Source organism: Zeugodacus cucurbitae, chromosome 4 (assembly GCF_028554725.1).
Source record: "Zeugodacus cucurbitae isolate PBARC_wt_2022May chromosome 4, idZeuCucr1.2, whole genome shotgun sequence".
NCBI lineage: Eukaryota > Metazoa > Arthropoda > Insecta > Diptera > Tephritidae > Zeugodacus > Zeugodacus cucurbitae.
This window is the reverse complement of record NC_071669.1, coordinates 30,571,395-30,582,886: the sequence shown is the minus strand read 5'-3', so window position 1 is coordinate 30,582,886 and position 11,492 is coordinate 30,571,395. Positions and strand designations below refer to the sequence as shown.

Sequence of the window (11,492 nt, the reverse complement as noted above, 5' to 3'; positions counted from 1 at the left end):
AAAATCATTTGCTGTTATATGTGATAAGCTTGCGCATAACATTTGTATTTCTTGATTAATCTCTTAACTAAAATAAAGCAATCCTTTCGTTGCTTTTCTAAAATAATTAATTTTTTCTGATGGTAACTGCTCGCAGATTAAAATCAAATTTATATTATCCAGCCGGGTTGATTTAAAAAAAAATTAAAATACTCTTCAAAAACAAAATAATACAAATGTGCTTAAAATCATCAGATTGAAAATCATTCCATAATATATAATTTAGATATAAAATGGTTAAAAGCATTTCAGGTTAAATGCATTCCAGTTGCATTTCTTTTGTTCCGATAGTCAAGAAGTAAAAACTGCATGAAATTCATAATTCTATTATCATTTCGTACTATAGAAAATGTTTGTTGTGTTTCTCGTTTGATGATATTTAAGAATTAATACAGTTACTACTTTTTTAAACGTCTTTACTGGCCTTGTTGTTAAATAATTCCATATTATATCAAAATAAACAACATAAATATTATGATGGAAAAAAATGTCCCGTGCGAATGTGATTAATATTTAATAAAAAAAACTATAAATTATTTTTGGGAGAAATTCATACAAATTTTAAAGACATCAATGCACAACATTCTACAATCAAAAACATTTGAATATTGCCTCACAATTCGCTGAAATCGCCGTTTGAATTGTTATCCTCAAAACGACTTCCATTTTTTGTCCCGTGCGAATGCCTTGCCGTTCCAAAATCAACCTTAACACTTTATGTAGGACGCAGTCTCGCCGATCCACTGGGCTTAGCAATGTGGTGACCAATTTACCCCCCACACCTTTTTTCTTTTAATGTCGATCTAAGATCACGCATCAGACAGCCAACAAACTGTAAAAAATATACCTAAAAATAGAAAATTATACTTACCGTATTATACTTACCTTTTTGCTGTAATCAAAACCTATAAAAATTAAAGAAAGTAAAAAATTAAAATATGGATATATTAATATTAAATAAACATTAAATTTGCGGAGTTTATTGCCCTGAACACATAGACGACGACAGGAGACGAGCAACATCTGTCAAATATTAAAATACACGCGTTCTTATGGCAGCTTTTCGACAACAACACGACTTCGCGACAGCTGACTTGAAGTTGTCGCTGTCGCCAAATTACATATGTTTCTAATTTTGCCAACGGCAATGGTCACTGTAGAGCTGACACTAATATGGTATAATTCCTAACAAGTATGACGTAATTTTGCCAGCAGAAGCGTAAAATAACTTTGATATGTATATCATTTGTAATAACAATCAATTATTTAAAACAAATAAATCGTCCTATATATAGTTTTTTGGCACAAAAAAAATCACTTTGAACACAATATGTAGTATGTAGTATGTTTTAGTACGGCAACAATGAAACGCTGGCTTCAAAGCGACATTTGTAGCCAAGAAAATTTCGTGTCGTGAAGTCGTCTTTGTGTTCAGAGCATAACTCATGATTCAATTATAAAAGGTTTGGTAAGTAGTGACAGCAAAGTTTTGACACTGCGTTACTAAAGGTTGTATTTGCGAAGGAAGGAAAAAAGGGTAAAATTTAAACGCTTTTTGTATGAACGTAGTAAAAAATTATATTCTTTGTAGTATAAAATATACTACTATTCCCAAAACAAAACGAATTAATTACATGAACTTTCTATTCGTCTATCTTCTTATAATAATCTGGAATTCTCATTAATTTGTAGATGAGTCAAGGGCTGTGGTTTAATATAAAATTAATATCTAAAAAAGAAATCTATTACCGACCATTAAAAGAAATTATCCAACGGGCTAAAATGACCATCCAGTTGTGAAGACCATAATCATATTCCACTGAGAGTCGTTTTCAAATACATGAAAGTTATAACTACTAAAGTATCAGTAAACTGACTAGATTTTGTTCTAAAATCAATACGAATACTTTAACAACCAAATTGTGTAAATAAATGAATATGAATTAAAACTTTTATTTCTTTAATTTATGCATTTACATTGTATTATATCTTATGTACTAACTAATACGAAATTTAAATAATTAAACAATTTTATGTAAATAATTCAGTGAAAGGTTTTTTTTTTGAGAGGAGGAAGCATTGAAAGCCTATACCCCGCCAGTGTGGAACTTTAATCCAACTAAACCTCCTACCGTCAAAGTACCAATTCTCCCCTGGTACTACTGCTAAGTATATTGTAAAAAGTTTTGGGAGCAAACTCAAGGCTCAAGCGTTAGTACTTGTTTAAATACAGTTAGTCAGAAGCTGTATCAACTTCGCTCTGCCACGTTTCGTCTTAATTTCCCAACCAAGTAAAGTATCCGTAAAACCACACACCACCATCTTTTTGTAATACGTCTCTGTTTGTTTGTCCGCGTACTAGTTGTAAGTCAAACCTGCTACTCATGTTATTTAGTGGTTGATTGTTGAAAATGAAGACTGCATTGCGACTTGGTAGTTTTTACCTAGTAAATGTTTACGTAGCCTGTATTTATATTGCATTTTGCTTGGGTTATCGTAAAGACCACCCTCTGCGACCACCCTTTCGAGTTTATCTTGGTTGAGTCGATACGTTAAGATGTACTGTATGGTATACTTATTTTTTAAATAAGTATATAAACCACGCAACGAATTGTTGCTTAACAGTATCCCTTTTTGGAATGGCAACAATGACTGGCGACCAAAAGCTCTTGTATTGCTGATGCAATGGTCTACATCTCCCAAAAATTTCATTTGGGGTGCCAAATCCATTCCAAAAGCTTTTTATAAGGAACTGATTGGTATGTATTTAATGTCGAATTAAAAATATCGAACCAATTGTTTATAATGTCCACAAACTCTGCGGTTTCAATGGCATTATATATTTCATGCCCCAATGCATAACACCTACGTATAGCGCTTGATGTGATATGTGAAAATAACTGCGCAGCCAACTTCACTTTTTGACGTCTAGCATGATGAACCGTAAAATGTTCTTCCGTCAATTTGTGTATAATGGAAGCGTCTGATGCTGACGTCAAGGCAAGCAACTGTGCTATAGTTTTCGGAGTTAGCAAATTTTCTTTGTATACATATCCCACGTCGAGAAAGTGATTACGAATAAGTTTCAGTAAATGTGGTACATCAGCAAAGACAAAAATTTTACCATCTATTGCCGGATTGTTAAACCATGTTTTATCTAGAAAAATTAGTATATATTTTAAGAATAACATATGTATGTATATTTAATGATAAATAAAGTCGTTTTCATACCACTTGTTATTTTTAATTCCTTCCATAAGGACTGATTTCCCGCAACCATGTCTGATACAATTGCAACAACAATGAAACCAACATCACGCCATAATGTTGTCCAAAATTGTTTTTGTCATCTTGCAATCATATGCACAGAAAACCGTTTGTTTCCAAGACGACTTTAGTCCACGTGCTATAACAACTTGGACATAATTGCATGGTTGGCGGACAACATCGTTTTGCGCATCGTATTCGTATACGGGCTCAACTTTCATTTCATCAATACTTAAAATTGTGAGTCTTTCAGCAAAAAGTATATCACTTGCTGTTCGCATCACATTCAGGGAAAATTTTAACACACCGTCCTCTACTTTTATTTTCTGCAGCCATTTGCGTATTGTGGATTCACATGGAAATGGAAATCCTTTCTTACACAAATGGGCATAAGCCGTTGATCCGGCCGCATGGATTGCAATGGAATAAGCAATGTCTTCCCAACTCCAATGAATGCTTCTTTCTGGACTTTGAAGCTTTCTTACTTGGCCAAAACTAAATATTGAACAGACGCGTTTTTGAAGATCTTCTAAATATTGATTTTGGGCTTTAAGCTCCACAATTCTTGCTTCGAGTAATGCAATTTGATCTTCATATGGTCTAAAGACACTAAAGTTAATGAAACAATATTTAAAAATTATAAATTATAATTTTACTCAGTACGCGTTGAGCTATCAATAAATTTGGGCGTATTTTCTTGCCATTCACATAGGCTGTCGACAGCTACTGGTAATGCATCCTCTGCTAATTTACTGCGTTTTCGGTCTGACCCAGACACGTAATCTTCGAATGAGAAATGGAGCGAACAAATTCTCGAAGTCGGTTTTAAATCGACTCCACATGAATCTGACCACTTCTTTCTTTTTAAATCATTTTTTGGGACTTGAAACAATTTAAAACCCTCATGCGTCCAAGTTGTTCTGCACAAAACACAACTTGGTTTTGGCATTTTAAATTCTAAATTAATAACAAAACTAAATTAGAGTTCCAGCATAATATATTCTACCAGATTTCTATTTTGTTAGTGTAATTTAAAGTCGTATTGTTTTTTGTTTAAGTAATTTATTTATTTGAATAATGATTGCTTATAAATAAGTTACTTGTAAAGGTGTTTAATATTCGACACCCCTTAAACTTAGTTATCAATTTCTTAATTATATTCATTAATTGAATTTTTTTATATCTAATTAGAAAAATTTCATGAAGTTGGTAGTTTTGAATGAATAAAGTACATATACATATGTTAACTTCAATAATTGTAAAGTGCATGCAAATTTAATGAATTATGTCTAATAAATTTAACCAACTAACCCGAATGAAATATCTCAAGCGTTTTTGAGAAGCGAAAATACAATATCTTGGGATGGGGGAATAAAATTTAAAGTCTAATTGCCTTTCGCGAAAAAGTAAGTATTTGATAATATCATAAATACGTGCGTTTTGTTCTACGATTCAATTATAAGAGAATCTTTATTTCGTTCAATCGAAGCACGTAGCCTAAACTTAAACTAACGGCTTAAAAATAGTTGTAATATAAATATGTATTAAATAAAGGAGTAGGTATAATTTATGGTAATATAAATGTATACATATGTGTGCTATGTGGCTATGAAAGTGTGTAAAGCGGCAAATGCACTTGTAGACTTATCTGTACTACATGTCAAGTATGGCATACCATTTCACCGTGTAAAGCCTGGTCTGCACACCTAATTTTAGGTCTGCATACAAGTATGAACTAAATTGAAATATTTTTTTTTTTGTTGCAGTGGATGGTTATGTACGCGTCATGGTGATACGATATTACGAAAATTTATGAAGTGATATTGTTAAAATTTTGCACAAAAAAACAAAAGTTAAGAGTATTTGCCGCTGGAAGCAAATTGCACTTATTTTAATACAATAAATTACATACATACGTTAGGTAATGTAATTCGTGTAGAAAATTGTAGAATCTTGCTACAAACACGAAGAGGATGTCAACGTTATTCAATCCTGCAAAGAAATATATTATATCATTTATTTTTGGACAAATATTTTAAGTTTGGCCTTTGCAACTTACTTGATTACTTTTAACACAGTTTATAAGTTAAAAAAAAACTTGTTCACAGGTGGGATTCGCTAGTGTACTCACTGAAATATATATCTAAATGAATATTAGCGATTTGAAAATAAGAATTCAATTTCAACTGAATACTTACCTCAATTCACACAATCCAAAATTGAAATGTCAACAAATAAAATAAAAAAAACGAGAAAATTTGTACAGTATTGCCTACCCCTTGTATTGGTAAATATCTGCTACTATTTACAAATTTTTTAACAATTTTCTGGTTAGATTTTGGAAAAAACATTATTGTTTTGCTAACGCAGAAGGGGTATCAGAATAGAGCGAGAAAGCTGTTTGCTTATCAAACCTTTTATAATTGAATCATGAGCATAACCCTTTTAAGTGCAAGTGATGGAAATTTATGGAAATTTAATTTAACAAAATGCTTTCTCCATAATTTTAAACGCAATTCGTTGTAAAGCTGTAACATTTTGGTTTATTATCAAATTATGTTTTACTCTGTTATTACAGATTCACAAATATTTTTTTTACTTTATTATATATAAACTGCTGAATACACTGATTTTATGGAACTTAAAAGTATATGACACAATCATGTTTAACAACATATTTGCTTAGACGTTTCGAGTTATGTCTATAACACCTCCAGGACCGGGTAAACTGCTTGGAGCACCCATCAGATAAGTATCAATTTGCCGTGCAGCTTGTCGTCCTTCAGTAATGGCCCAAACGACCAAAGATTGGCCTCTACGGCAATCTAAAATTAAGAAAAAATTTATATTAAAAAATTTAGTTTAACTTTTAGAAAAATAAGTAATTCTTTAGATTATATACAATTAATTTTATTATTGATGCGTGTTATAGAAAGTTGATAATGCGAATTTATCAGCTTTTATAATATCATCGAAGTTATACCTAAAGTAAATTGTGTACAAATATATGTTGATATAAATTGAAATCTTATCGCTGGTGCAATTTTGTTACCTTTGGCTTAACAAACTTGGCTATGGACTTCACCTTTCAAAAGTAACCCTTTCGACCCCGACGTTTCCTGTGAGCAACTTCACCAGCTTGATAATTTAAAGCAAAAGCTGTCCTTATTTTTTACTTCAATTATGTGGCTTCTTATATGTTAATATATTAAGATATATTAAGAGATAAAATCAAAACAGTTAACAAAAGTTTTTTACCGTTATACTTATAGTTTTTTTTTAACAAAGTCTATCAATGTCTTTGAATGTCTGTTAGAATCAATCCATTGAAATATAAGAAAATATTACGTTTGAATAAAATTTGTAAAGATAGATGATTCAAGACAATGAAAGAACAGAAATAAGATTAGATTTGAAAAGCTAAGAAGTGCCTTCTGAATTGAAAACACGTGGAAGAGGGTCTTATGACAATAACTGTGAAACAATCACAATTTGACATGTATAAGTGCGGTGCTTATCGTCTTGTATGATGGTTGAACCAATTGGAAATCGCAGACGTTGGAGCGCACAGAAAAAAAGATTTGGAAATTTCTAGACCTCCTGTTGTTGCAATTTTACCGTTGCTTAGTCACATTTGTATCCTGGCAACTTTATCGCAATGATTTGAGTGTACTTTAATCAAAACTAAAGCACACTCCACTCACTAAATTTCATTTTGAGGTCGCAAAATCTCTGATGACTTCTGGTGCTAAATTTTACGAGTCAACCATTAAAAAAAGATGTCGCCCCACATCAGCAACAACAATATAATCCCCACATGCTTAATCCTAGGTTCATAACAAGTAGTCTACAAGTTTATTCCTACACCTGCTAATGCGAAACGCTATGAACAAAACGAGCGCTGGGTTGGGTCTGGTGAAAAAGGATGTTGTAGACAAAATTGGGGACTCCAATGACTAAATGCTTCAAGTGTGGCTTTCATCTTTGCTGCAAAAACAACAAAAACTGTTTTTTAGTTTTCACACATAAATACATAAAATCATTTTTTTACGATTGTACCTAGTATACAATGATTAAATACTACCAACAATTCAATTCTAATAAGTTGAAAATAATTAAAAGCTAAATGTTAGATAAATTCATTTGCGGCTACAGTTGCCTTGCTAAGTCTGAAGGCCTCTTACGTTTCAGTCGGTTTTTTCGTTCAGCAGTTCCAAAATTTCCTCATTTCGTGAGGCTTTGCAAGTTTGGTTATTTCATTTACTACCGAATCCACACCAAGATCACGGTGAAGGTGAAGCAGATCTAACATACCAAGGATCATTAACTATACTTCTTAGTGTCTGATTTTGGAAGCGCTGAATGCAGGCAATACAGCTTTGACTTGAGCAACCCCATAGTTGAGCTCCATAGACCCAAATTGGCTTAGTACTTGATTATATATAAACAGCTTGTTTTCGATTGAAAACGTGGATCTCCTACCGACTAGATGGTAAAACTTAGCAAATTTGGCTGCCCCCCCCAGCCATTATATAAATGGGATGTTATGATGTCTATTTTAAAGATAAGTCTATGTGCATTGATTTGGAATCGTTTAATTTAATGCGCCACTTGGAAGCCCATTTAGTAATTGCATTGACTGCTGTCTGCACTCGAAGGGTAGATATTGAGGTTGACTCTCCTGCTGCTAACAGGGCTTTGTTATCCGTAAATTTCGCTGTCACATAACTTGAGTCACTTGTAAAAAGCAAGAAAAGCACTGGCCTCGGTATTACGCACTGTTTACAATGTTTAAATTTTTTTTATATAATTCTTTGGTAGATTGCGTAATATTTCTCCGGTTATTAAATCAAATCCTTTAGCTTTTTGAACCTTGCGTTCATGGTAAGACTTTTAATTTCTTTACTAGTAATTGGAGAAATGCTGACGAGTGGATCCAACCAACAATTTTCACAGTTTAGCTCATGTCCATCGTTAGGTGTAAATGTGTTTCTGAAATGATTTGCAAACACTGCAGTTTTTTGTGCATTCGTTTTGGCCCATTCATTTTAATTATATTGGTGCGACAAGTTTTATTTGTTTATTAACATTCCTTGCAACTTTCCAGAGCGAATAATCGGTAGATTTATCAACAGTTTGGACAAGACAGGACAAGACAAGACAAGAAGGAATAGTTTTTAAACCGTCTAATTTTTGTTCTTAGTTCCGCTGTACATACGCTTCAGCTTAAATTCAACTTTATGCAGTATAGTCTTAAATTTATACTATTAGCAGGGCAATATGTGGGTCTAACTGTCGAAATGACATTGCATCCAATAACTTGTATAGCTTCCAGAATTTCTCAACATTTGGTTGTAGTTAAACGAGATCCCCAATAAGTGTGTTTTACATTAAAGTCCGACTATATAGAGCAATTAAGTATAATGACTGACTGCATTTTTACTGGAATTGTTGTAGCTTGAATTTCTTCAGTCTTAATCTGAGCTTCTTCTGAATGTTTAATAATACTTTTGATTAAAACCGCGCATCCTCATCGTGCTGAGTTTGCTGGGTGTAGAGTGTGGTATAAGTCATAATATTTGAATTTTAAAAATTAACGGTTCGTAAAATGTTTTTCAGAAGACAGACATAAATCAATCTTTCTGCCGTTTAGAATAACTTCCAATTCATTTTTACTTTTGCAAAGACCATTGGCGTTCCATAGCATTATTATCAAAGTGTTACTGTTCATCAATAAATTGTATGTGGTATTCTGAGCCGCTGATTTATGGACTTAAATAATTTGTCTCGTTCATTGAAATTTTTTCATGAAATCAAAATTTTTCTTTTTATAATTTTTGTATACCACCATGACCCAATGTTGCTCACAAGCAACTTTCTCTAGCGCCCATAATAAAAGCTCGTAAGCTCTTTGTGTCATTATTTTATGCCAACATAAAACTTTAAAACCATAAGAAAAAAGTCGGGGTCGAAAGGGTTAAGGGGATCATAAAAGAGCTGATTTAAAATTGTTTATTGATTTACCAAATATTGCTGTATCAGTTGTTTCCGTCCTTTATGCATTATTAATTTCGAATAATATCCAAGGTCATTGAAAAATGCCCAAAAGGACGTAAATCAGCCTCTAAATACAAAAAAAACCGCTTGAAGGAATTTTAGATCAAATTTCGTTCCACGACGGTAAAAATATTACTAACCGCAAAACAAATTAAAAAAACGTTAAGAGTGGTCAGCTGAACATGTGGATGCTGATAGTGGTATTCACATACGAGTCCAGACATTCAGGGAAAGTTCTTGTTTGAGGATGTTTCACATAAGATAGTAAACTAATCATATTCACGAAAAATACGTGATTTTCTTTTTTCTTCTAATATTGCGCCTCTGTGCAAAAAATCGGTACAATCGAATAATTACTTCCCATAGTTCCAAATATTTGGATTTTTAAACATCCGGTGGGCTTTATAACGTATATATCTGTTAATATGCGAAATATCTTGACAAAAAGCGTGAACGAATATAATGTACCTTGGTGGCGAAAATTAATAAATCGGAATTACCCTCATATAATATATAAGTATATTGATTTTCGTTATTCTAGTGGACTTTATACCAAGCTAGCAGACCGCTCCGGCTTCGCACGGGTTTAAACAAACATTTCAAAAGTTATAAGTCCCATACATATGTATGTACTTTCCCGTTTCTTCGTGGGTTCATTTTAAAAAAGTAAAATCAGGAAAATTTGAACATGAAATTATATTTTATTTGCAATGAGCTAAAACTTGATATAATAGTATTATAGATATATGGGACGAATTGTGTGTAATCTTAATAATATCTATTTACTGAAAATTTAATGCTTACTTCTGACGTTCTTTAAATAACGGGTGGTCCTTGATATTAATCGATTACACCCATAAAAAAACCTCCTCTCTACCAAGATCCCTTTCACCAAATTTCTTTTGAAGCTCAATTTGTGGCTTAGTTGTAAAATCTTATAAGTATTCACTGAACGGCATTTTTAATGCGTGACAATAAACTATAGCTTTGCTAAGGAATTTTCAGCTTTACTCTCGATATCCTGGAGGATATCCTGGAGATTAGCGAATGTGTGCGAAATATAACAATAATTCAAGCAAACGCCCCGACTGAAGTGAACAACCCGGAGAACAAACGCGACCTTTTACAGCCAACTTACTGCAGTCTTCGCCTACATAAAAAAATTACATTGTCATCGTAATTCAAAGCGCAACTCGGAAACGTAAATATTGAGCTGAAACATATTTTGGGAAACCATAGAATTGGTCGTCTAAACTAAAATGGCGAACTATTAGTTGGTTTTTGCAAAAACAACAAGCTATTGATGGGTAGTTCAATATTCCCATATAAACGTCTACATAAAAAACTTGGCATTCCTTAAACTATCACTCGGAAACACAGATACATTACTTCAATATCAGCAGAACTTGACGTCAGAGACTTTTAGATATCCGGACATTTATAAGCGCTGATGTTGGCTCAGATAATTTTCTTGCATTTGCGAAGATTAGATTGCGTGTTTTGGCTATAATTAATAACCATTCTATAAAAAGGCAGCACTTTAACACCAATGTTTTAAAGAACACGAGAATACACAATACGAGGGCTGCTATATATATTTCTGGCCTAGGCAACACTAAGAGTTACCAGGTGCAATCTGACATTTCCATTGGAAAGTTTGACATTTTTTAGCATAACATCACTCAGAACGTTTTGTCATTTAATCGTGAATTGTTTTATTTACAGGGAATTAAAAAATTCATCTCGGCCAAAAAATGGAATTAACTCGTGACATATTCGTGCGATCATTTTTCACAACTTTCGACGTGGATTATCGCGACAAGAGTGCATCGATGAACTTAAATCTTTGTATGGCTATGAAGCACCATCCTATAGCACTGTACAAAACTGGTACAACGATTTCAATCTTGTCCGACGCTCGCTCAAAGACGAAATCCGTGAAGGTCGTTCAAAAACAGCCGTTGTGCCAGAAAATATCGATGCCGTACGTGAACTGATAATGCAAGACCGTCATGTAACATACCTTCAGATAGAGGCATGCCTATGCATTTCTCCCACCAGCATACATTCGATATTGCATGAACACCTGGCCGTAAAAAAGGTTTGTTCTCGTTGGATCCCGCACAATT

General features: G+C 33.1%; 1 protein-coding gene and 1 long non-coding RNA gene across 3 annotated transcripts in view; one reads left to right on the top strand and one right to left on the bottom strand.

Annotated features, from left to right (window-relative positions):
• Positions 1-230: 230 nt before the first annotated feature.
• LOC105218408 (uncharacterized) lies at positions 231-1,988 on the top strand. Its single transcript, XR_852065.2, has 2 exons — positions 231-1,576; positions 1,732-1,988. It is a non-coding gene; the product is annotated as an uncharacterized LOC105218408 (long non-coding RNA).
• Positions 1,989-5,826: 3,838 nt separating this feature from the next.
• The window catches only part of LOC105218409 (uncharacterized), a 94,511-nt gene continuing 88,845 nt past the window's right edge, over positions 5,827-11,492 (bottom strand). For both annotated transcript variants that reach the window (XM_011193971.3, XM_054229200.1), the window contains one exon: positions 5,827-6,131. In XM_011193971.3, coding sequence (XP_011192273.1) covers positions 5,989-6,131 — 143 coding nt within the window. In that variant the 3' untranslated portion in view covers positions 5,827-5,988. The remainder of the gene's footprint in view (positions 6,132-11,492) is intronic.